This window comes from Neovison vison, chromosome 13 (genome assembly GCF_020171115.1).
Source record: "Neovison vison isolate M4711 chromosome 13, ASM_NN_V1, whole genome shotgun sequence".
In the NCBI taxonomy this organism is placed as follows: domain Eukaryota; kingdom Metazoa; phylum Chordata; class Mammalia; order Carnivora; family Mustelidae; genus Neogale; species Neogale vison.
In genome coordinates, this window is record NC_058103.1 from 113,733,945 (window position 1) to 113,757,999 (window position 24,055).

A 24,055-nucleotide genomic window follows, 5' to 3' on the forward strand; every position below is an offset into this window, starting at 1 on the left:
GGTTAATTCCTGATCTGAGGAGCGCTGTTTTTCACTCCCATGCGAAAGTCACCAGCGGGTAGGGCCTGATTGCTACTTTTCATGCATAGTTTTAGACACAAGAGGGCATTGTGACGTCGCGCCCGGCGGCGCCCAGTCGCAGGCCGAGTCCGGTAGCCCCACGTGGGGGCCCTGCACTCCCATTGGCCAGCGCAGGGCGAAGCTGCCACATTATTTTGTTACTTTTCAGTCCCTATTTGGAACTGCTCTCGCGGCAGTTCAGACCTCGTGCTCGTCCCCCTCGCCTGTCTGTGTGTGGTATCCGCAGGTCCGGGGCACTTTTTTGGGTGTGTGTGTGTGTGTGTGTGTTTGGGAGTGTGTGTTTGGGGGGTTTGTCGGGGCGCGAAGAGGACAGCCGGGCCGAGGGGAAGGAAGGAAGCCGCAGAGCTCCCGGGTCTCCGGCTGCGCTCTCCTGCTTGTGCGCTCCGAGGCGGCCGCGGTGGCGGCGCCGAGCGCTCCTCGCCGAGGACGCGGCGCTGGAGCTGGGAACAGCGAGGACCCCTTTGCGGAGGCTTCCAGTGCCCGCTGGAGTTAGGATGCCAGGGCGGCTGATTTGCACCTACTGAGCCTGGAGTTTCCTCCTCGGCCCTGGGAAGGGCTTGCAGCAGCGGCGGCGGCGGCGGCGGCGGCGGCGGCGGCGGCGGCAGTAGCAGACGGAACAGCAGGCTCTCCTCTCCGAGGGGGGGCGTCGAAGCGCCCGCGCCGGGCTCCCGCCCTCACCCTCCCGCGCTCCTGCGGCCCCCAGCCACCACATCGGTGCTTGCCTCCTTCCTCTTCTCCCCGAGCGCCGCCTCTGGGATCGGACCCGCGCGCCCCGGATGCTGGGGCAGCCTCGGCGCGCCCCCCTCGCAGCGCGAGGCGCTGAGTGATCCCGGAGGGGGCCCGCAGTCGCCCCAGGAGGGGACCCCGGCCTCGAGACCCCGCGCCGGAGCCACCGTGGAGACGACGATGTCCGCACAGCGCCCGGCTCTGAAGCGCTCCACGCAGCTGGGGGAAGGCGGCCGGCCGCAGCCCGCCGAGCCCTAGGCGCACAAAGCCCGCGCCAGCCGCCCGGCCTCGGCGCCCGCCGACGACTTTGCCGCCTGCTCCGCAGCTCTTTGTCTCGACTTGGGGCGAGCGCCCGACTCTGGGATTTCGCTGCGAGAGCGGGCTGGGGGGGCCGGGGGCGAGCTCTCGGTTTCCCGGCCGCCCCCCGCAGGGGCTTGGCTCCCCCCTCCCCCGTACCTCCCCGGCCCAAGCTCTCGGCGCTTCTACGCTCTCGGAATCGCGACCCCTCCCTGCCATGTATCCGCAAGGCAGACATCCGGTGAGTAATTGCAACTCGGTTTATTTAAGCATCTATCATGGCAGGGTAAACGAGGCAGTTTATCTGGCACCTCCATTTTGCTTGTTGCTACCTTTATGGGGTGTGTGTGTGTGTGTGTGTGTGTGTGTGCGCGCGCGCGCGCGCTCACACAAAGGGGATAGGGATGGGGGGGCGCCGTTGAGAGAGGAGGTTAATTCCGCCCGAGTGGCGTGGGGGGCTGCCCGTGTTCCAGCGGCACTGTTTGTTTTCACGCTGCCCCCCCCGCCCCCTCTCCCAACTCACCCAGCTGTCTCCCAGTCCCTGTCTTACTTGGGAATGGGAGCCCGTTCGTGCAGGGGATGCAAGCCCCGGCCGCCAATGGGGAGGGATATGGGGCGTCCACCGCCGCCTCCCCCTCCCCCCGCCTCGACGGGCAGCTGAGAAACTTGCTAGGAACGTTCTGGGCTGTGAGGGTGGCCTCCTGGGTTGGGCGGGGGGAACCGGCAGAAGCCGCCGAGGGGCAGGGGCAGCCCGGAGCCCCATCTGACTCCCCCGACCCCTCCCCTGTCTTGTCCTCGCGGACTCCAGGCTCCCCATCAGCCCGGGCAGCCGGGATTTAAATTCACGGTGGCTGAGTCTTGTGACAGGATCAAAGACGAATTCCAGTTCCTGCAAGCTCAATATCACAGGTAAGGCGGGTGGGGGCCTCCCCGGGGCCGGCGGGGAGGGGCGTCCCCGCCACGGCTCCTGCCACCCCCAGCGGGGACGGTGGGGGCTCCCGACCCGGGGCGGCGGGGCAGCCCGGGCCTCCGCCTTTTGTTTCCCTTTTCCGAGAGCGCGGCGCCTTAACCCTTTGCTGCCCGCAGCCTCCCGGCTTTCCGGGCCGCCCGCGGGGCCCGCGGGAGGTGAGGATCGGTGTCGCGGGGGGCTCATTCCAGGTTCCGGGGGTCGCGAGCCGGCCCCCCCGCCCCCGTCCCCCGCGGCCTGGAGAAGCCCACGCGCTCGGCCGCGGGAACTTTCAAGTTGTTTCACTCCCTTCCCGGCGGCGGGGAGCAGAGCCCCCTCCGCCCCGAGGCTGCGGGATGATCGGGGTACCCCCGGGGCGTCAGGAAGTAGGAAAGTGGCTCGTGGAGGCCCTGGCGCTGGAGCCTCGCAGGAGGCTGCGCGGGCTCCAGGCCTGAGCAGGCTCCTCCTGCCCTCGCAGCCTCAAAGTGGAGTACGACAAGCTGGCGAACGAGAAGACGGAGATGCAGCGCCATTACGTGATGGTGAGAGGCGGCCGCGGGCCTGGGGCGGGGGCGGGCCGAGGGCGGGGGTCCGGGGACCCTGCAGCGGGGTCCACAGCACGCGGCGGCCAGCCAGCCGCAGGGTAACTTTGGGAGCCGGTGTCGTCAGCAGTGTACCCCGACCCTCCACTTCTGCCGTCCCCCTCACTACCCCCCCACCCCCACCCCCGCCTTAGCCAGGGCCACTTGCAGGAGGGTGGGTGAGAGGAGGGGCAGAAAGAGAAACCCCACTCCAGGAGGGGCGCTTGGACGCTACCTCTATGCCCCTTTCATTTGTGTTTTCAAGGTTTCCCAGAGGGCTGCTTGCCCTGTCTTGGCTAGTGAGATAGCATTGGATCAGCCCACGTTGGGGTTGGAGGAATCTCTCTCTTAGAGACCTCCTGGGAGTGTTTGGAAACTTCGCTGCTTTGCAGCCCTGGGATCTGGCCAGAGTGGGACAGAAGCTCTCTCCACCTCCCCCTTGCCTCCCCCTGGGTTTTGTGAGCCTGGAGGAGCCTTTGAAAGCCCTTTGCCTCCATTCCCCTCCCTCCTCAGGGATACCCCAACTGGAGAATCTGGTCAGCCTTGGGGCAGGAGATTGATTCTCACCCATTTCCCAGTGTCTGTTTCAGTGAGTTTCAATCTTCCGTTTGTGAGAGAACATGGAAGGCACTTAAGCAGCCTCCCTGCACTGCTTTTCACATAAGAGGCCTTCGACACATTGCTAAATAACTCTCAGAGGACAAGAGGGTCCCAGTGTACACACGATTCCTTGTTGAACCCGAACCTTGTATAAACAGGATATATGGCACATGGGATGCTTGTGGGAGGGGTTGGGCTCTGCTCTTCGCACTACTGCATGTATAATGTCCTGTAGAGGAGAGAACAGCACTCGCCCACTGTCAGCTCTTAAACCCATCTCTGTAGCTGGCTTTGGGTTTGGGCTGAACCCCTTTAGCAGACATATCATAAAAGTATGACTTGGCCAGAAACCTGCCCCAAAAGCTGAGTTTGGAAAGTGAGCAGATCAGTGTGTTGCCTGTTAACGGCGATTCTTTTCACTTTTAGTACTACGAGATGTCCTACGGCCTGAACATTGAAATGCACAAGCAGGTAAGTGCTTTTCTTTCTAAAAAATCTGATGGTTAAAAACATACAATCCATGGGTTTCTGATAGCCCCTCCTGTTTGAAAATGAGCCTAGTTCTTGTGTTCCTCCTACTTCCCCTTGAAGAGTGAACGGATCCAGTCTCCAAAATGCAGGGTCTGAGGCGTCGCTGATTTCTTGGACATGTTGAGGTTTTTAGCAATCAAGCTTGTGAAATTAGTCCCGGTTTTGGATCTTGGTGGACGATAAAGGAGCAAAGGAAAGTTGTACGTTCAGGATCTGCTTTACAAACTCCTAAAGCCCAGAGTGGGGAAGTCTGGCTGCTTTGAAATGTTTTAAAGTAAAATTCTCGAGGGGAAACACAGGAGGGGTATGTCTGTGTGTGTTTGTGTGCGAAAATTTGATGTTCTACCTTGGTAAGATTAAACTTCAAGAGTCTCAAAAGCCAGGCTGAACTGTCAGAATTTAAGGGCACAAGCCACTAACTGCTGAGAAATAGGAATCCAGGATGAACTACGGCTAAAATGCCTTGCAGTTCCAAGGCCGCTTTCTCCTCTCCTCATCTTCATTTGAAGGCAGCTGGGTTCCCATTTTACAGAGAAGGAAGCTGAAGCAGAGAGGTGAAGTAACTTGCCCAGGGGCAGCCTCGCTGGGGCTGCTGAGATGGCTTGTAGTTGAGCTCAGCTTGGAAATCCTGAAGTCAAACCAGTTTCGCTAGTGTGCTGCTGTTTGATGGATATGTAAACTACCTCGAATTGTCACTCTTCTAATAACAGTATACCTCAAACCTAGCAAATACAAACAGCCTTTATCTCCGGTGCATATCAGTAACTAGTCCCAGGCGCTAGGCTGGGCTGTGGGAGAGGCCTGTTTGTGTATTTGTGTTCCAAGGAGAGGCTGCCTGTAATTTGGCTTGGCCAGAGATTAGAAGTGACTTGGCACAAATAAATGGCCCAGGCCGGTTGTTCTTTTTAACAATTGGTGTTCTTGAAATCTCAGAAGGCTGTTGACTCATTCTAGCCTTTGGTGACCGTGACTTGAATGGATTTTCTGCTTCAAAAGAACAGTCATTTACAAGGTCTAAATTTTGTTCTTTCTTCGGGGTGGGGGGGGGTGCACAGGGACCCAGGCAGGTGAGAAGGGCAGGTGACCCAGGAATGCTTGTAGATTGCCACCTGCTCTAGCGGCTTCCTATAAAGCTTTTTGAATCTGTGGTTTCCTTTCAGTACTGGAGGAGCCCCAGTGTTGGGTAGAGGGCAGCCAGAAAGGGGCCCGAGCTTCTGGAGCAAGGTAGGAAGCCAGTCTGTGGCTTCCTGAGGGATTATGACCTCCTTAGGAAGGCGCAGGAAGGCTACCAGGGTCTTACTTCTTGAGCCACGGAAAATCATAAACAGACACGGCTTGGTACGTAAGGATATTTCTCTTCAGAAGAATGAACTGGAGACAGGTTCTATCCAAATTTTAGGTGGGACCAGCGGGATCTGACTCTTCCAGTCCGAATGCCTGCAGCAGCCCTGGGTTCTCAGGAGTTCAAGGATCTTGGGGTCTCAGGCAAGGTGCCACCTCCTCCCTTTCTTCACCCCCACTCTTTTTTTCCCCTCAGTCCTTAGTATCTTGGGTGTGTTTAAAGAGGGTAATTGCACCCAGGTTTAAAATTTATAGCAGCAGTTATTCTAAGAGCTTCGTAATTAAGGTGTAATACGTTGTTGCATGTTGAGGTCTGCATGGGTGGTGTTCCCTAGTCTGTGAGTGGATGGTTCTTTGGCACAAAGAATCCACCTTGGCCGGTGGAGCAAAGGTGTTCCCAGAGTCCTGGGGAGACTCTGAACTCTGAGTTAACCGTCAGAACGCCTTCGGTGGTGGGGTTCGCCCCAAGAGCAGCTGTGTGCGTCTGGGACCTCTGGCGATTCCCCAGACTGAGCTCTTAGGGGGAGAATGCCTGAGGTTTGGCAACATAGTCTCCCAGGCCTCCCAGCTGCTAGAGGCAGACAGATGGGATTCCTTGCGCCCTTTGTAGAGGCCAGGAAACTGAGGCTTCAGGGAGGCCAGTGGGGCAGAGCTGGGACTCCAGGCCACACCTCTGGATTGCCCCACTGAGCACTTTGACCCCACTCCCTGCTCCCCTTTGCCTTCCAGCTCGTTCCACTTGGCTTCCGAGCATGGACGAGTGTGCTCTGAGCGCCAAGGCCTTCGCAGGGTTTAGGGCACAGTCTTGCGTTGGGTGTAATCGCCCTGTGGCTGTGGAGGAGCAAAGAGGCACGGAGGTGAAGAAACCGGGGCTGAGAAGGCAGCCCTGACCTAATGAGGCTGGCCACTCCCTAGGCTTGTGAGGGTTCTGCAGAAGAAAGCCCAGCCACTAATTGTAGTGTGGGTCTTGGGTGCATTTGGCGGATGGTGGTTAGGCCTGAGCAAACAAGTTTATCAGCTGACCTGTTTAGCGGTTGACTGGTGTTTTATCTGCACACACAATCAAGTGACTGGAGTGCTTGAATTATTCATGCAGTGTCCTGCCCTCTAGACTTGACTGTTCGTGTGATTACATCTGCCTGGAACAAACACGCCGGATTCTTCATCTTTAAGCTCAGCAGTGGGGGCGGGGACTGGGTGTACCTTTATGTAATAGGTGAGGTCTAGAGCCAGCATCTTGGGAACTGGGGGGTCCTCAGCCTGCTCGCTCGCAGCGCCACGCCCCCTCTTTCCACCAACGCCACCACACACACACACACACACACACACACACACACTTTTTTTTTTTTTTTTAAAGCTCTCCTTTGCTGTCTCTATGGGAAATGCCTATTGGGGCGCCTGGGTGGCTCAGTTGGTTAAGCGACTGCCTTTGGCTCAGGTCATGATGCCAGAGTCCCAGGATTGAGTCCCGCATCCGGCTCCTAGCTCCACGAGGAGTTGGCGTCTCCCTCTGACCTTCTCCCCTCTCAAATAAATAGATAAAATCTTAAAAAAAAAAAAAAAGAAATGCCTATTAGTTGGGAACCTCAGGTTCTGCCAGCTGGGCCGCAATTATTGACGGAGGGCAGCTGACAAAGTGTATCCAGTCGAGAGATAAAACTCACTGGGGCTAGCTCCTTTCCTGGTTGTTTCTCTGTCTCCTTCTCGCTCTTTCTCCAAGCTGTTAGATCCCAGAGAAGTAATAAATGGATTTTCCTCCTACTCCTCTGCCTATCTCCTTGAGTATGGCAGAGCAAAGATTACAGAACCACGGGCCAGGCCTCCGGCTTCGAGGGGGTCACCCACCTCCTCCAAGCTCCTGCTTCCAGGCAGAATGTCAAGGGTGATACAGCGAGGCCAGGGAGGCGACGGTAGCTGTCGAGCTCATTGGCTCCCATCCTGTTCCTGCTGAGGCTCTTGGTGCCAGCCACCATTCCCAAAGCCGGCTTAGAAAGGAGCGCCCCAGAGCACCTGTTGGGCACTGGGTTTGAGGCAGGAGAAGCTGGGTCAGGCTGTCTTTACTTCCCCCACTCAGCACTGAGGTTTCAAAAGAGGACTTGAGGCATTTGGAACTCTGGGGCGGCTCCATGCCGACACCTAACAGCCCCCTTTCTTCTGTAAGCCTGGAGGAGGAACCCTTCCTCCGAGTTTCTTTTGGCATCCCAGAACTGGGGAGAGCCCTTTGGCTTCTCATCCAAACCTTCCATGTTACAGATGAGGAAATTGAGGCACGGGAGGGGAGCTGAGCTTGACTCAGTCACCCAGTCCCGAGTTAGTGCTGGGGCTGCTTTTGCAGCCTTCTGTCCCGTTCCCCGGGTCTCTGTTTAGCAGGACTTGAGAAGTGAAACATATTTACTAAGCCATTGCCCTCTGTGGCTGAGTATTCCTGCTTCTCTCTGCCTTATAATCTCAAAAGGCTCAAAGCTGGGTATACGAAAGTACAAAGTACCCCATTTCTGGTTGTATAACCTTATCAGCTGAACACTTTTTCCCATAGTCCTCTTCCGAATTGCCCGCTGTTGCACAACCAATGACTTGATGTGCATAATAATAAACCCAGTGCATAACTAGGAGCCCCAGAGGGAAGGTTCGCTGGTGAGGTAAAGTGGTACAACCTGTGAACTTTTTACCCGAGGATACAGAAAACCACGGACATGGGGCTGAAGAAGGAGATGGCAAATTTCCATCCCCTCCCCTCTCCATCCCCCCAGTAATTAGGGCCTTGGCTGGAAGGTCTCCAGGTACAAGTTGATGTTCTGTGACCATCACTTTAGCAGGTGCTGGTGGCCAGAGGGAACCAGCAGGTGGCGAGGTTACAGAGTCCGCACCCAGGAGTGCCAGTCTCTGTGGCATCAGGATTGAGCTAAGAAGAGATCTGGACTAGTGTTTTCTTTTGGCATCCAGGCACCCCTCCTAGGCCCTGGTTTCCATCTAACCTTTCCCGGCTGGTCACTGTCACCCAGGACAGTCTTCTCGAGTCCCACAGGTTCTCTCACTGCCCTGGAGGCCTGCCTTGATCGGCTTTGGGGTCTGCTGAGCTCCAGGCCCCAGACTGCCTTCTACCCCAGTCTTCTCTGGACCCCTGGTCTTCACCTCTGAATGAGCTGTCTGAGCAGGGTTGGTGTGGCTCTTTCCCTTCTCATTCTTTTGATCACTGGGATGGCCCAGGAGATGGGCACATGGATGGCTCCCCCTCTTACTCAAGGACACTGAGCCTGGGTTAGAAACCTGGCTTCTTAATAAGACTCCTTCGGTGAATTCTCCTAGGCCAGTGGCCCCCGGAGGGCACAGAGCTCTTTCTCTCTTTGGATTCTTCCTCCTCCACTTAGTATAGGAAGGGTCTGGTCTGTGTGGAAGGCCCTTCATTTCCATTTTATTCTAGGAGTGTGCTGGTCAAGGAATGAGTTCCCTTTTCCCTCCTGCACGGGGAAGTGTTTTTAATCTGAATCTGTTTGTACAATATACTGGGACACGTGGGGCGAGAAGGTAGTCAAGGCCAAATCTCAGTGAGGTTTCCCCCTCTGCTGTGGCACACTCCGGCTGCCTTTCTCACACTTCATCATCTTGTTTCTGTAGCCATGGAGGAAACCCCTGGGCTGGGGTCTGTTATGCGCGCACTTAGCACGAAATAGGTGCTCAGGAAGCACGTTGGTTTTCCTTTACTCCGAATTCCTCAGCTTTTCAGAGGGTGGGATTCCAGATTCCCTGAGCCTCAGCGGGAGGAAGTGAGGGTTTTAATTGTGGGTTGGCCCCCCAGCTCTGCAGGCTTCCTCCTACAGCTCAGCATCCAGTTTCTTCATCAGGAAAATGAGGGGGTTGGAAGCCTGCCAGAGCAGTTACTAGGGGCTGGGATGTGCCGGGTGTGGGCTGGGGCCCGTTACACAGCCGAATAAGACACCATCCCCTCGCCTGGGGAGTCGGCATCTCAGGAAGTCATGGAGCACAATGAGGGAAGTGCTACTAATATGGCCCAGTCTCCCGGAGGAGCACCCAGGACAGGAGCCGGACTGACGGCTTATTCATCCCCGAAAAGGGGAGTCAACTCGGGTCCAGGAAGACTACACCGAAGGGCTGTTACCTGAGCCTTAAAGGGGGGCAGGGGTTAGGAGGAGGAGGAGGCTTCTCGGCTTCTCTCTCTCTCTCTCTGTCTCTCTTGGTGACAGCAGCTCTTGGAAAGGCCAGCGGAAGCACAGTCCACAAGTTGGGAATGACGGTGGGCGTGGGGCTCCACTTGGGGAGTGAGGCGAGGTGGTGACATTTTGCAGCAAAATGATCTCCCAGGCCTCTCTGCTCTCACACTCCCGCCTCAGCGGCTCCCTCTGTCCCCATATGGCTCTGCAGGGCTGGCCCATGTCCATCTGCCTGGGGCTGACTCGGAGTGGGGGAGGGGGGAGGGGGGGAGGCGGTGGGGGGCAGACGCCTGGGGCTGGCAGAGGCCTCCGGGCCCTGCTTCTCCACCCCGCCTGCCGCTTTGACCTTTCTTCCCCAAAGTGGCATTGCCTCCTTCCCCCGTGTGGGTAATTCTGTAATGACTGGTTCTGACCCGCCCCTCCCCCATATTTAATTCTCATCAGCCAGCTCTCTCCACTTTGCTATTAATGATAGCAGCCAGCGAAATAGCTTTCAACATGCCATTGACAGTCTGGTTTAAGAGAGCACTTGAAGTAGTGCTAGACAGCTGAAAGCACCCATAATTGTGTACCAGAGTGAGAACTGCGTGCTCGAGGGCCTTGTTTTTATATGCTTAAAGGGACAATATCTTGTTTTCAACAAATGCTCTCGCAGACTCCGGCCAAAGACGCTGGCTCCTCTTCGCGCGCCTCTCCTGTCCCCTGGCTTTTTCTTCCTCTCTCTAGCCTTTCACACGACATGTTCCCTCTCAGGTTGGGGGCTGAGGAGAAACTTGGGGAAGGAGGTTTTTTCGGAAGGGCTGTCTCCCCTGTGTGTGGATATGGAGTTCTTTTGTTGGCTGAGGATGTCACAGCCTGAGGAGGTGGGGGTAGGCTTCCAAGGGGCCCTCTGTGTCCCCAGGATTGGCTGGGGGGACCTCTGTGGGGGCAGGCTCCACTCACTGGAGAAGCACATCAGGGACCGTGGAGGCCTTGGCCCCTTTCAAATCAGATTCTGGGAGGCTGTTCATTATGCAGAGGCCCCTCTAGAAAGCTCGAGGGTCCCGTAGGGCAGGGACTCACTCTTAAGTGGAGGTTCATGAAGGGCTTGGGGACTTAACCAGGGGGTCCCATCTTCTCAGCCCTGGGGATTTTGCCTGAGAACAAAACCTCCCTCCTCTCCACCCCAGCCGACTTCATAACTGTGAAGATGCCACTTGGCCCTTTGGGCAGAAATCCTCCTCACCCCAAAGCTCCCCTTCACCAGTGGCATCCTTGACGGGTGAAGAAAGAACCAGGTTCCCAGGGGTGGGGCCTGGAGTCCGGCTGTGGCAAAGTCCAGGACTGTGTGTGGATGGGCTTGGCCTGTGTGTCCAAAGGGGCGGCGTCCTTTCACCCACCATGTGAGTGACACCACCAGGGGCGTGGGGTCCCGCAGCAGCTTGCCACCACCACCACCAAGTAATTCCCCTGAGGGCCTTTGTGGAGGACTGAGAGTTTGAACGTTGTGATCTTCCAAATGTTGTAATACTATTGACTCTTGGTATTTCTGTTGTACTTGGTCGTTTGCAAAGCGGAGTAGACCTTTTCATCTTAGAGACCCCAAATAGAGGCATTCGGGAGCAGGACAAACACACTCCCAAGAGGAGAGCATCAGAGTACCTGGGTATATCCGGGGCACTAGAGGGCTGTGTTTTTAAACTGGATGGGGCAGCAGGGACTGGCGGGGGTGTGTGTGTGCGGAATGCTGTCTCTGTGAGTTCCCTGAGGGGTAGGACCAGTTTGTATTCATTGGGGCTCCTGAGCCCTGCCTGATTCTGGGCCCATACTGGGTGCGCAAGGTTAAGTTTTGCGGGGACTCGTGGAGGGCAACGTTCTAGTTTGAGGTTCTCCCCTGACTCTGTAGAGCATTATGGACTTTCTGGGAAGGATATAGGTTTTCTCCAGCTTCTAAGAGATCTGTTGGCTGCAAAGTTGTGATTGGAGAAAAGAAGCATGAAAGTGTCCTGTTGGGCTTTTGTGTTAATGCGTCTTTAATACAGTTTAAGGGTTTTGTCTTGTTTTTGAGTTCTGTCTTGGTCTGTGGGCAGTTCAGTTGTACAAAGGGAAGATAGGAGGTGGTGAGGAAAGAGATAGTGGGGAAGAAGATGATAAAGCAGAGATGGGGGAGGAAGGAATGAGGAAGAGAAAACATGCTGAATTGGGATTCCGAGAAGGAACCGAGTGGCAGGAAGGCGAGAGTCAGTGGCTCGGAGGTATATTGGTAAACTGTGCCTGGCATGCCTTGGACATCTCTTTGGCCGGGGAGTTCCACGTGCCACAGCCTTATCCTACTGCCCTTTAAATCCTTGCTGAGTACTGTTCACACTCTTCAACTGTTTGTTGTTGTTATTGTCATTCTTTTAAAAAACGGAACGACATCTAGTCCAGCCCAGTGGTAGAAGTTCCTTTTTTTTTTTTTTAAAGATTTTATTTTATTTATTCGAGAGAGAGAGACAGTGAGAGAGAGAATGAGCGAGGAGAAGGTCAGAGAGCGAAGCAGACTCCCCATGGAGCTGGGAGCCTGATGCGGGACTCGATCCCGGGACTCCAGGATCACGCCCTGAGCCGGAGGCAGTCGTCCAACCAACTGCGCCACCCAAGCGTCCCTAGAAGTTCCTTTTTTGTTTGCCCCCGAAAGTGACATCCTCCCTTGCAAGGAGACTCAAACGGGCAAGAGTCCTTCCCACGGTCCTGCAGCACGGGGGGTGCCAGGAGCGCCTTGGGGACAGGGGAGGGGCAGGGAAGGGGTCTCCTCCTGGTTGATTGTGAAGGCTTTGGTTCTGGACTTCTACACCACCCAGCCAGTCTCTGACCGGAAGGTTGGAGGAGGAGGGGGGAGGCCTTCTACCCGGTACCCAAATACTTGCCTAGGGAGAGCCCTCAACAGGTCCGTCCGGACCCTGAGTGTCAAACTGATTGTCGGGTCAAGGGCATGCTTGGTGAACCGGTGGCGATTTCTGCTGGGAAGAGCCAGGCAGTCTGGGGGAGACCAGTGAGTGAAGGATGGGAGTCAGTCCTTGGTCTAGGGTGGAGGCCAGGAAGTCTCCAACTTCCTGTGCAGGAAGAGGTAGGGCAGAGTTGGCGAGCCCCGGAGCATAGGTGGTCCCAAGTGGTCTGGAGCGAGGGGCTCCGTGGCCGATGGGAACAGAGTGAGCACGAGACCCAGCAGATGGAGGCCGTGAGTGGGCCAGGACTGATGGGCCCAATGGAGCTTTAGCTTCTCCTTAAACCCTTCCCCGTTGCTTTTCCTGGAAGCGGTGCCTTCCTCCGAGCCCCCTCACTCCTGGAGAGGGCTGCAGTCCAGTACTTACCTGGCTTTGCCTCAGGGCAGAAATCCTAACAGAGCGGTTGAGGTTGGTGGTTGGTGTTGCCCAGTGTCCTGTGTCCCACCCTCCTCAACCCTGAGGCCCTCGGAGAGCAGGTCTGCTCCTGGTGGAGTCCTCTCACTGTTGGCTTGATGCCAGCCTCTTGTGCCCAGTACACAGCCTGTAGGGACTACGTAAAGGGATGGGTACAGTGCTTTCTAGATACCATTCTCTCTCACACTGTTTGATTTTCTCTGTTCTCTCACCTGTGTCAGACCACATTTCCACAGGGACCTCCTCTACCTGACCTTCCCTCACTTTCCCCCTGCCCAGGCTCCCCAGTGGGGACTGGTGCCTATCCCTGTTAAGACTTTCTCCTGACATCTTTGTGCCGGTGCTGAAATCCGAGTTTCTCCATCAGAAGCCACTGGTTTTCAGAGGGGTGTCCTGGCAGTCCCGTGCCGAGCACCAGCTGCCAGGAGGTGGTCAGTCCTGGTGGCAAAGCGACAGGCTTAGGAGTCAGACAGCCTTGGGTTTGAGTCCCTATCAAGACCCCCTGGCCGTGTGACCTGGGGCTGACTGTGGGACCTCTGTGAACTTCAGTTTGTATTGGGGGGAGAATGGGAACCCCTGCCTGCCAGAACAGTGCCAACCGAGACATGGCTACCATGCCTGAGGAATTGCGTTTGACATTGAGTCGAAACTAACGACTTAGTTAGTTACAAATTTCTAAGTAACCACTAGCCCCACCTCCTCTGTCTGACCCCTCATTTACAGGCAGCACTAGGAGGAGTGTGTGTCAGGTGATGGATATACAGTAACTGTTTCGCACAGTCCCTCAGCAGTGTCCTCTCTCAGCAGGACGTAGTGCCACAAGTTGCGAAGGCCTCCAAGAGTGAGGCTGAGATCCTTGGGGCTGTGGATATTGTAGGACTTCCTAGAACCCTGCCACGTGCGGCTGGCTGGCTCTGCATGCAGCCGTGAACACAGATGTCTGCAGAGGGTCAGGCACTGGCTCGTGGTTCCCGGTAGACTGGAAGCAGGTTCAGAACCAGAAACTCAGTCTCTTTCACTCCTGGCCGGACCGCTTGTCCCCCAGGCCATATTAAGGCATGGTCTCCCCACATGGCTGCCTTCAGGACATGCACCTGAATGTGCTTCAGGACTTAGATTCTGGGCCTGGAAAGACCCCAGATAAGGCCTTGAAGAATTGGGTAGGTTTTGGGGCCCCCATGCACAGATCGGGCTGTCTCAGTATGGGCATTATTGACATGTGAAGCTGGATAATTCTTTGCAGTGAGGCTGTCCTGTGTTCCCCAAGGTTAGCAGCACCTCTGGCCTCCAGCCACGAGTTCTCAGGAGCACTGCTTTCCTTGTGACACCCTTAACTGTTCTTTAGACATCACCAAGGGTCCCTTGGGAGGCAGAATCGCTCCCCAGGTGTGAACCCTTGGTGTCAGGGGAAGAAGTCCGGCTGGAGAGCTGGGAGAGTTGGTTGCCACTGTCTGCCTTTGGGACCTAGGGCAGCTTCTTGCCTTCTCTGGGCCCAGCTTTCCTTGTCTGTGAACCGAGATGTTGAATGTGGGGGTGGAGATTTGGGAGGCGGTCCCATCTGACCCATGAACAAATTTCTAAGTAACCGTCTTGATCTTTTCGGCCTGTGATCCTGCCATCCTTGTCTGGGGGGAGAGACCCTTTCAGTCTAAGAGGGATGGTCTTGCTTATTGGCTGTGAACTCGCTGGTGGGTGGCTAGAATGGGGTTCTGTGTCTGCCCACAGTCCGCCTGTCCCCTCCCCCGACACCTCATTTTCCTTTCCTGCCACCCGGATTTCCCCGCGAGCCTCTGTCCTTACAAAGTCCTAGCCAATGTTCCATTTGTAGTGCTGACCTTAACGGGGAGACCCCCAAAATTTAACGAGCTGCCTCTGCAAGGGTAATGTGACTTTTACAGCCTGTTGAGGGGCAAAGGGAGATTTGCATAATGTTCCAAGGGGGATTAGGTGGCTGGGGGTTGCCATGGCAACCCCACAGGGATGAATTGAGAATTTTTCCTCCTGGCAGGAGTTGGCCAATGGAGTCTGGGAAGGTGGGGGAGGGAGGCAGAGGGTTATCTGAGGGGAGGGAGGGGACCAAGGGCTCTAGGGATGGGGGGGGCGGTTGGTGGCGCCTGGAATGAATGGGCGGTATTGGGGGAAGGTCTAATCGGCAAAGGCTTTCCCTGTTCTGTCTACACAAGCAAGCTCTTTGAGGGCCATCCCCTGGAGTGGGGGTGGGAAGCAAGCAGAGTTTAATGTGTTTGGGAACCAAAAAATTAAAGTGAACAAATATTTAAAGATTATTGGATCTTGTTAACAGGAAACCTGGTGGATGGAAATTGAGAGTCTGAGAAATGAAAGTCCTGGAGTCTGAGAGCCAGGGAGGGACTGGGCTGTCACCTAGGCCCAGGTCCCTCCCGGGGAGTTAGTATCTAACCCTTGTCCCTGTTAGGTGGCCATTGAATGCTCCTAAGGACAGGATGCTCGCTCTCACACACACCTAATTCATTTTTGAGAGCTCTGATGACTATACTGCACCCCGATCTGCCTCTTTCATGCAGTGGGAACTGAGGCCTGAGTACGGGATAGACCTGGGACTTCGCCTTGCCAACTCTTCTGGGGTCAGTGGCCTAGATGCCTCTTCTCCCGCCCCTCTCCCCACCAGCTCTTTCCCCTTCCTTGACTTCACCGTTCCCAGTTCCCTTACTCCCTAGACTCTTGGAAGAAAGTGCCAGAGATTTCTGGTAGGCAGAGGAAGGGAAGGTGGGATTCCATCCAGGGTGGCACGTGGAGGGTCATGTCCCAAGCCGGGCACCCTGGAGTCTCTTGCCATCTGTCTTAGCTGGGTGGGGGCAAGTGTGTCGAATGTTCCTTGCCATCCTTACCTGCGTGAGGGACATGGGGGCTATCGCCAAGTGCCAGGTCCAGGCTGGCCACAGCCAGTGTCCTGTCCCGTTCCCTCCCTCAGGAGGCAGATCCTCGGGGTCACACAGGGCTGGGCCTTTTCTTATATCCAGCCCTCCTGGCATAAAGAATTCAGCAGGCTTCCACAGAAGGCATAAATATTTAATGGCATTGTAGTTATATATAATTTGATCAATATGTCAGTGCTAAAAGGGCCTTTATGGAGGCTCACCTATCACGGAGTGATCCGTGATGGAAACCCTCCCGGCCCCTCCAGAAGCAGGGGCCATTATCTCCCTGGGCTGCTGAGTGGATAATTTATTTGCCCCCTTCTTTAAGACCCTGGATGCTCCTTTCCCGTAGAGCCTGTGGCGGGGCTGGAGTGGGGCTGGGGAGCCCCATCCCGGTGTTTCCTGGAGGTGTCACCCCTCTTTGTCCCTGGACTTCCTTCCCGCTGTTGATAAAACAGCGACTTGCTTTCTTTCAGAGTTGTCTAAGCCCTGACTGGGGAGAAACTGCCTGGCAAGGAATTTCATGGTCTAGTCCAATAATTGAGGGCCTATCAATTTAGAATTGCCTGGGACATGCGATGGGATATTTTAAGTTAAAAGTACTCAGGCACATTGTTCCAGAATCTTTGAACATTTGATTGCTTCGTGGTTATGGCACCCGGCTGCCGCAGCCGCTGCCTCCCACCCCTCGTGCCCCTCTGAGTTTAATTTGAGATGAAGCAGACTCATCTGGAATACCCCAGAGCTCGAGTCAAAGAACCTGGTAATACCTGATTAAAGTCCAAGAACCGTGGAGTCCCACCCCGCACCCCAAACATGCATGTTTCTGGAGGAGAAGGTCCCGGGCGAGCAGGATGAGCCCTTCCTACCGTGGCTGCTCAGGACTGACAGATGGCGTGTCGCTGCCGTGGACCCCTCTGTGCTATGAAGCCTGGTCCTGGGGACTGAACCCCAGGCAGCGGCAGCCCAGCCACATCATGAAGTGCCTCTCTCTCCTTCCTCATCACCCTTTAAATTCTTGCCGTGCTCTCGATTCCTGCGCTGTATTGAGGAAGGACATGTCACAGCGCCCTTCAGGAACCGTTAGCAGGCTGAGACGCAGTGACAACTCCCGGATCTTCCACGTTACCTCTCTGCTGCCCTGTGTTGCAGACAACGCAGTGGGACCCCGGAGGAGGGTAGTTATTTGCCCAAAGCCACACAGCTAGATGGAGGCAGGGCTGGGGGATGGGGGGTGGGAGCCAGCTTGCTTCTTCATGGCTGTGGGTCATAACATGCTCTTTAAAGTGCCAGGGTTCTTCCTCGCCTTGTTTTTATGGAGCTGAGGTTACAATGATGTATGTATTCCCAAAAGCCGGCGGGGACGGACAACAGGGCAGTTTGGAATAAATAGCAGGGAGACCGTTGGGTGGAGGTGGCTGTGGACTGGGTTGAGCAGTCAGCTACATTTTCAAGAAAAAGAAAGTTGGGGGGTGCGGCCAAAGCCTGGCTGGCTGTGGAAGCTCAGGAGCAGGAGACTGGGGGGTGACTGGGCCCTATGGCTGGAGCGTGATGGGAGGAGAGGCAGGACCTGGGGGTGCTGAAGGACCCTCTGTTTCCAGCAAGATGGTTGCAGGTCCTGCTTTCCTGAGACAATCACCGCACGCCTGGTAGCTAGGCAGGCGCACTGAACAGATTGCTCCTCGGGAAAGTCACCTGCCCCCCGCCCCATCTTGTTTTCCGTCATTTATTAGCCTAACCATTTCACCGGAGACGCTGGGCAGATGTTACTCCCTGTGCCCAGTTGGGAGCACAGATTCTGAATCTCGCAGGGTCTCTGGGCACGTGTGTCTGAGCTGCTTCTGTCTGTGTCTGCTAGATTAGCTCCTTCCAAGGAGCAGTGTTTTCCTACCAGCCAAGCTGCCTTCTTTGAACCACACTTGAAAAGAAACATTCAAAGTCTATGCCCGCCTCCCCAAACGCCTCTTTCCAAAGGCAGCGGTCTCCCTGCTGCCGGCACCTACCTTCTCCCAGGTCCGCATCTGAGGACCTCACTCAAAGGCAGTGGCTTTGGGCGACCCATGTGGACCACACGCGGCTGCCTTATTGATAACACGGTGCTTCTAGAGTTGCCAGGAGGAGTTTTCCAATATGTGGTCTGGTTCCAGTTTGTGATTTGTGACCTGTCCTAATTGTGGAAGTCACATGTCTTAATTTCTTTTCCCCCCTTTCTTGGAACTGAATGTTTAGGGCTTATTTGTGTTGGACCAAATGCTGTTTTAACAGCTGTTCTAATCGGAAATGCTGTCAATGATTAACCCTGACGGTAGTTTTTCTTTCAAAAATACTTCTCCAAACTCTCTCAAAATGTCCAAATCGGGCTTCTTGGAAGGAAGTCGTTTAGTGTGGTTGCTTCATTGCTGGGCGGGCCTCAGTTTCCCCATCTGAAACGTGGAGCTGCTCGTTGGAAGGGCCTTGCCTGGAGGGTGTTATGAACTCCCATGTGGGAAGTGCTTGGGGCAGCTGGGGTGGTGCTTGGTAACGGTCATGATGATGGTTGTTGTGAAGAGTGGCTCTGTCCGTCCAGCTTACATTTCTAGGAGCTTCCCCTCTGGGATCACCACCCTCCAAAAAATCAGTGTTAAGGAAAAGTCCTTGAGGGGGATAGTCCCGTCCATTCTTTGCGCACTGGTGTGCGGAGCCCATTCCGCACACAGTCACAGAGAGATGGGTAAGGTTTACTCCCTGCTTCTGCTGTTTGGGGAGGCCAGCAGGGGAGTGTCACTCCAAGGCAGGGGATCACCCTGCAGTGACAGCTGGGAGGGACTGAAGGGGTGTGGAAAGGCCATCCCAGGCCCGGACCCAGGGACAGGGAAGCCCTGGTTTACTATAAACACTGACCAAGTGTGCTTCCCCTACCCCAACCCACCCACTCTCTGCCCACCTCCCTACCCTGTTTCATTCTGTCTTACGCAGCTAGGCCTTCCTGGAGTTTGGGCCCAGGAAAGGGCCCGAATGCCCATATCCCAGGGCTCCAGAAGGTTCCCTGTCTGTGTGGAGCGGTTCTGGTGTTTGTGGTCTTGGGAGGTGGGCGAAGGAGGCAGGAGCTGCTTCTAGTGGGGGTGGAAGGGTGACACTGGGAACTTGCTCAGAGCCACCTGGTGGCCTGGGAGGCCAAGGCTGGAGCTGGGCACAGCTACGGGAAATCTCAGCAGGTCCCTTTTCCTTACAATTGGAAGATGCTGGACTCCCGACCACACCCTGCAGGAAGATCCCACCTGGGCAAAAGCTGTGGCCACATGTTGGCTAAAGGGTATGGGGAAGGGGAAGGCCAGCTCCTTTTCATATTTTGCCTGGAACTTCCAAGACCCTGACACTTGACCTATTTGCTAGTGGAAGTAAGCAACAGATGGGAACCCATTTATAACCACCTGCCCCAGAGGTTGTGTGAGAGCTGGAGCTGCTGTGTAGGCCAGAGTAACTGGGAAGGTTCAGATCCTGCCTGCTGCCCGCCTTCCCGGCTCAGGGGTTGGGAGGGCAGCAGCCAGAGACCCATGGGGCCGTGCCTCACCCTGTTGGTGAAGAGCGCCTGTCTGCCCCGCCTCCCACTTGTATGTATGTCAGCATTCCGTCCACTGCCACCTTGGCCACAGATGTCGCCCACTATGGGCCAGGCCCAGATCTGCAGCCAGGGGGGCCTTAGAAAATCAATGCAGGGCGGCTAGTGATACTACACACCTACTGTGTGCCAGGCACTGCCGTACTGGTTGTTGGTAAGAGGCCTTTGGACCAGTGAGCCCACTTGGTCTAATTTATGTCTGTTTCCCGTTTTTAATATGTCCTTCTGTTCTGATGGGGCACATGAACATCTGATGGTTGAAGGACCGTGTTACCCTATGCAATTTTGGACTGAGATGTAGGGGATTGTTCTAGAACTCCTGCCAGATACAACCTTGATCCCGTTTCCTTCCCCCTTCCCCACTGTCAATCAAGGGAGGGAGGAACAGAAATGAGGAAGGATCCTGTTTGGAAGAGAAGATACTGTTTGAGAGAAGAACTCTTCCCACTTACTTAGATTAATAATTTATACAGTAATTACTTAGTCATCTTCCTAGATTCCTTACAATATAAATGAACGGTATCTAGTGGGTCAAGTCCAGAGATGGTGCATAGAACAGCTCTGTACAGCAAAGAAGTATCTGGCCTCAATGTCAACAGCACTGAGGCAGAGAAGCCCTGGTGTCCAGTGTCCTTACTGGAGCATACCCAAACGGCAAATGGGGTAGTAAGGCCCAGAGGGCGTAGCTAGGGGAATGCTCTCTCTCCACCCTGGAATTTGGAAGTGGGACCCATTACTGGCATTCAGTGGGTCATTTGGTCCTTTGTAACAAAGAATTGTTCCACCCCAGATGCCCACAGTGGGCAACTCTGGCCCTGTCCCGAGGATCGGAGTGTTCCAGGAGAGGACCAATCCCTGGACCCCACCCAGGACTCCCCCATGGGGTAGACAGACTGTCCCCGTGTTGGAGCCTGCCTGCTGTGGCTGGCAGCCCCAGGATGTAGGGCCACCCTAGCCCATTCCCTCTCTTGGCACTTCCCCAACCAGACAGGTCCTCCTTAGTGGCCGGGGGCTAGAGGGAGGTGGGGGGTGCTAGCCCCAGGAATTCTCCCAAGGTCCGCACTCTGTTTGTAAGCCTTCAGACAGCGTTGTTTTTATTTTAAGGGCACCAGATTTCTCATTGAGAGCCATTTGACACGCAGATGATCAGAGATTTTTAAAGGCTGTTGTCATGGTTTTGTTTCTGGAAGATTGCTGTGTGCTGATGAGAGCTTTGAAGCCTGCGCTGGGACCCCGGTCCTGGGGGCCTCGGGATTCAGCAGGAGCTGAGGAAGGCAGTCTGTCCTGAGCCCTGTCTGTCAGGCTAGTCCTTCCTGTCTGGACACAGTTAACCATTGGGCTCTATTTTTTTTTTTTTTTTTTTCCCCAAACCTCTCTGGATTGATCTTGGCTGGCATGATGGGGGTGGAGCAGAGAAGGGCTCAGCTCACAATCTGCTTCTAGGAAGGACTGGGGTTCCAGCAACTTACCCGTGAGCAGCTGCTACGAGAAGGCAGTGTTGTGACCCTAAGATGGGGAGGCACTTGTGGTGGGATTTCAGGCTGCATGGGGGAGGGGTCTGTCTGGTGGGGGAGAGGCCAAGAGAGAAGTGGAGAGTGCTGAAGGAGACCCTCGAAGGCACCTGTGGCCCTGGGGACTTCCGGTCACCTGCTTCATCTGAGCTGGACAACCTGTCTAGCTGTTGCCATTGGGCACAACCAAGTCCTCACCACTGTGCGCTGAACTCGGATAATAGGTTTTACTGGGGTGTGCGGCGGAGGGCACCGGGGGGTGGGAGTGGTTCTTGTTCTATTTATTTATTTATTTATTTATTTATTTATATTTGTTTTAAATTAGGGCTTCCATCCAGAGCCGGCAGATTCTCTGGTGTGAGCCACACATGTAGACTCCCCTCTGATAGGAAATTGGAGCTCCCCAAAGCCGAGGCAGCCCGGCTCGGGGAGGGCCACGGATTCAGCAAGGCCTCCTGGCAGGGGGCCTGATGAGGGGGTCTGTAGCTTCAGGGGAGTGTGCGTAGACCCCTGTGCAACATTTCGGCGACTCGATGTATCTGCTTGTTCTTCACACCGTCTCTCTTCTTTTGCAGACAGAGATTGCGAAGAGATTGAACACGATCTTAGCACAGATCATGCCTTTTCTGTCACAAGAGGTAAGACCTTTGCTCTGCATCTTTCTCGTCTTTTGAGTGCAATGCCTCCCGGTGTCGCCTGGGTTCCCCTGGAGCCCCAGCCCCTATTCGTTCATAGGGACTGAAGTTAGCAACCTGGGGTTTTAGAGAAAATACTCCAGCATATCAGAGGGAGTGTTTGCTCATTCTTCTGGTAGAACTGGTTGGTTCTCTGCCACTTCCTGAGACTAAGGAGGAGGATCCCAGCCTGTGATGGGACTAGCAATGGGCAGTGGTTGCCCTCTTTGCCTCCCGCCCCCCATCCAAATGGGCATTCCTAAATGCCTCTGCATCTCTCCGTCCCATCTCCAACACCTGAAAACATCTAGGAGCAAGACGCCTGGCCACATAGTGCAAAGGGGCACACGCTATAAAGGGAATGCGTACCCAAGGGGGACCCCAGCCGCTAGGACAGAGGGTCCTCCCTGGAGGCATGGCCAGTCCGTCATACTACCTTCTAAGCATGCCTTCCAAGAGGCCGCCACCTGAGGCCTGGACGGGGCTAAAGGGTGAGACAAGGGAAGCATCTCCAAGGAGTCCCCTTGGGGCAGGTCAGACAGGTGAGCTGTCTGTCCAGCATAGCTCACTCCAGCTGGGGCAGGCTCCAGCCACCCCCCCAGCTCCCTTCCAGACTTCTAGGTTTCCTGAGTCAGAGCAGCAACCCATAAATGATGGCATCCAAAACACGACCCAGAGATGTCCTAGAGCTCACAGCCCAGTAGGGGAGACAGGTGCACATGAAGTGGATGTTACCCCAAGGCCGAAGGGAATGAATGCACCAAAAAACTATGTATTTTTCAGAGTGGTTTTTGGTTCACAGCAGCCCACGGGTGGAAGGTCCAGAGCTGTTCCCAACATCCCACCCCAGAGCGGTGTATTTACTACTCTTGATGAACCCGCATGGACCCATCGTGACCGTTTCCAGTCCCTGCTTGATTTAAGGGTTCACCATGCCACTTTTTCTTTCTCTCTCTCCAGACACATCTTCATTTTCCTCTGTACGTGGCTAGGGATTGCATATCTGTAAAATCACATACCTCACTTCTGAACTCCTTACAGTAGAGTGCCACTCTCCCGACTCGGCACACACTCTAGCTGCGTCTCCTAAAACGTGGGAACACCCTTCTATGTGACGATGCTGTTCCCGCATTTAGAACATTAATGGGGGCTAGCCTCTCCCACTTGGCTCCCATTCGAAGGTGCAGAAGGACATTTTTTTTGTACGTGTGGTGAGGGGAGACGGGTGACTGACAGGCATGTTTGGGCTCATTTCTGTTGAAACTTAAAGCAATGTGCGGGATGTGGGGCTTGAACACCCGCGCTCTTTGAAAAGTGTTTAAAACAGAAGGTAGAAAGGCCCCACCTGTTTCAGGCGCCTCCTCTGCCTCACGTGGGGGCCCCGTCCCTGCCTGGCCCCAGCGGTCCCCTGTGCCCCCTTTGGTCAGGAAGACAGTGCAGCTCACCCCTCCCTGTTCCCTCCAGCACCAGCAGCAGGTGGCCCAGGCGGTGGAGCGTGCCAAGCAGGTCACCATGACGGAACTAAACGCCATCATCGGGGTACGTGGACTCCCCAATCTGCCTCTCACCGTGTGTATAGCCCTTTTATTCCTTTCATTTACCATAACCAGAGATCGACCCTGACCTTAGCTGGCCTCAAAGGATGGCGGGCCCAGGGCTCCAGCTTCCCGTGGCTTAGACCCATCTGGGGCTCTCACCCCATGAGCTCCCCAAGTGGACGGCTTATCTGACATGCCTCAAATCTACCTCTAAACTCTCCAGCCCTAACCTCCCCCAGCTTTTGGTGTCCCCTCACCCCGTGGTTGGGGGGGCAGGCTCTGAGATAACCGTCAGACCCAGCTGCTCCTCAAGGCCTCCCCGGGGGGCCCTGTCTGCCCTGTGTCCCCCTCTCTGGCAAAGGTCTGCCCTTCTTTGGCCAGCTGAGATCAGAATTATCTCTGTTGTATTGTGGATCTGAAATGTGCTGTGGAATTTGGGTTGGGGCCTTCCTGTGCCATGCACTGAGCTGCCTGACTGTGTGATTGGTGCGCCCTTGTGAATTCCAGCCGGGATATTCTGGGAGTCCTGTCTCCCCGGGAGTGGGAAAAATACCCAAGACTGCTTTGTGAGGTCCACTTCTGGTCAGACCCCTCCGTGGAAGAAGGAAGCCGGATCTCTTCTCTTCTGGATCCCTTTCTGGCTTGCATCTTGAATGCATTTCGTGGATTCACAGAGCATCTCTCTCCTGCTTTGGTGTGAGGCTAGGGATATTTAAGAGAAGCAGCTGAGGACAAACAGTTTTTGCGTGTCCCTCTGGGCAAAACTCTTAGCCTCGGGTGTTTTTTCCACCTTTTGTCCCTAAAATGAAAGAGAGTCAGGGGGCTTCTGAGCGATATAAACTCCAGGACACGCACCCTGGAGCTCTTTTCCATGGATCTGGGGGTGGGGCTGGGAATGTGTGTTTCTGAGGTTTTCCAGATTTTTGTGAATCAGTGGCCCAAATGACTGACGTCTGGGACCCTGCTTGGTCCTCATTTCTCTTGTTCTCGTGTGAGGTCATGATTTCAAGGTGGAACCGATAGTCCCAGAATGTTCTGCTTGGTGGGATAAAGGATAACTCTTAGGTTTTCGGTCTGGGGCAGAAACCCCGAAACATACATTGTAGTTACGGTTCTTTCCTGTATGACCTCGGCAGGTCCTGTCTCTTCTGCGTCTTCTCAGTTTCTGCGTCTTTTAAAGGAGGG

At 55.2% G+C, this 24,055-nt stretch overlaps 1 protein-coding gene across 10 annotated transcripts in view; it reads left to right on the forward strand.

The window, feature by feature from the left end:
• The first annotated feature begins 231 nt into the window (after positions 1 to 231).
• TLE3 (TLE family member 3, transcriptional corepressor) overlaps positions 232 to 24,055 on the forward strand; it is a 46,907-nt gene continuing 23,083 nt past the window's right edge. For 4 of the 10 annotated variants that reach the window (XM_044231933.1, XM_044231935.1, XM_044231934.1 and 1 more), the window contains exons 1-6: positions 233 to 1,345; positions 1,913 to 2,013; positions 2,529 to 2,592; positions 3,658 to 3,702; positions 21,234 to 21,296; positions 22,797 to 22,901. In XM_044231933.1, coding sequence (XP_044087868.1) covers positions 1,322 to 1,345; positions 1,913 to 2,013; positions 2,529 to 2,592; positions 3,658 to 3,702; positions 21,234 to 21,296; positions 22,797 to 22,901 — 402 coding nt within the window. In that variant the 5' untranslated portion in view covers positions 233 to 1,321. Of the gene's footprint in view, positions 1,346 to 1,912; positions 2,014 to 2,528; positions 2,593 to 3,657; positions 3,703 to 21,233; positions 21,297 to 22,796; positions 22,902 to 24,055 lie in introns of all 10 variants that reach the window. The other 6 variants (XM_044231937.1, XM_044231939.1, XM_044231938.1 and 3 more) reach the window with 2 other exon arrangements.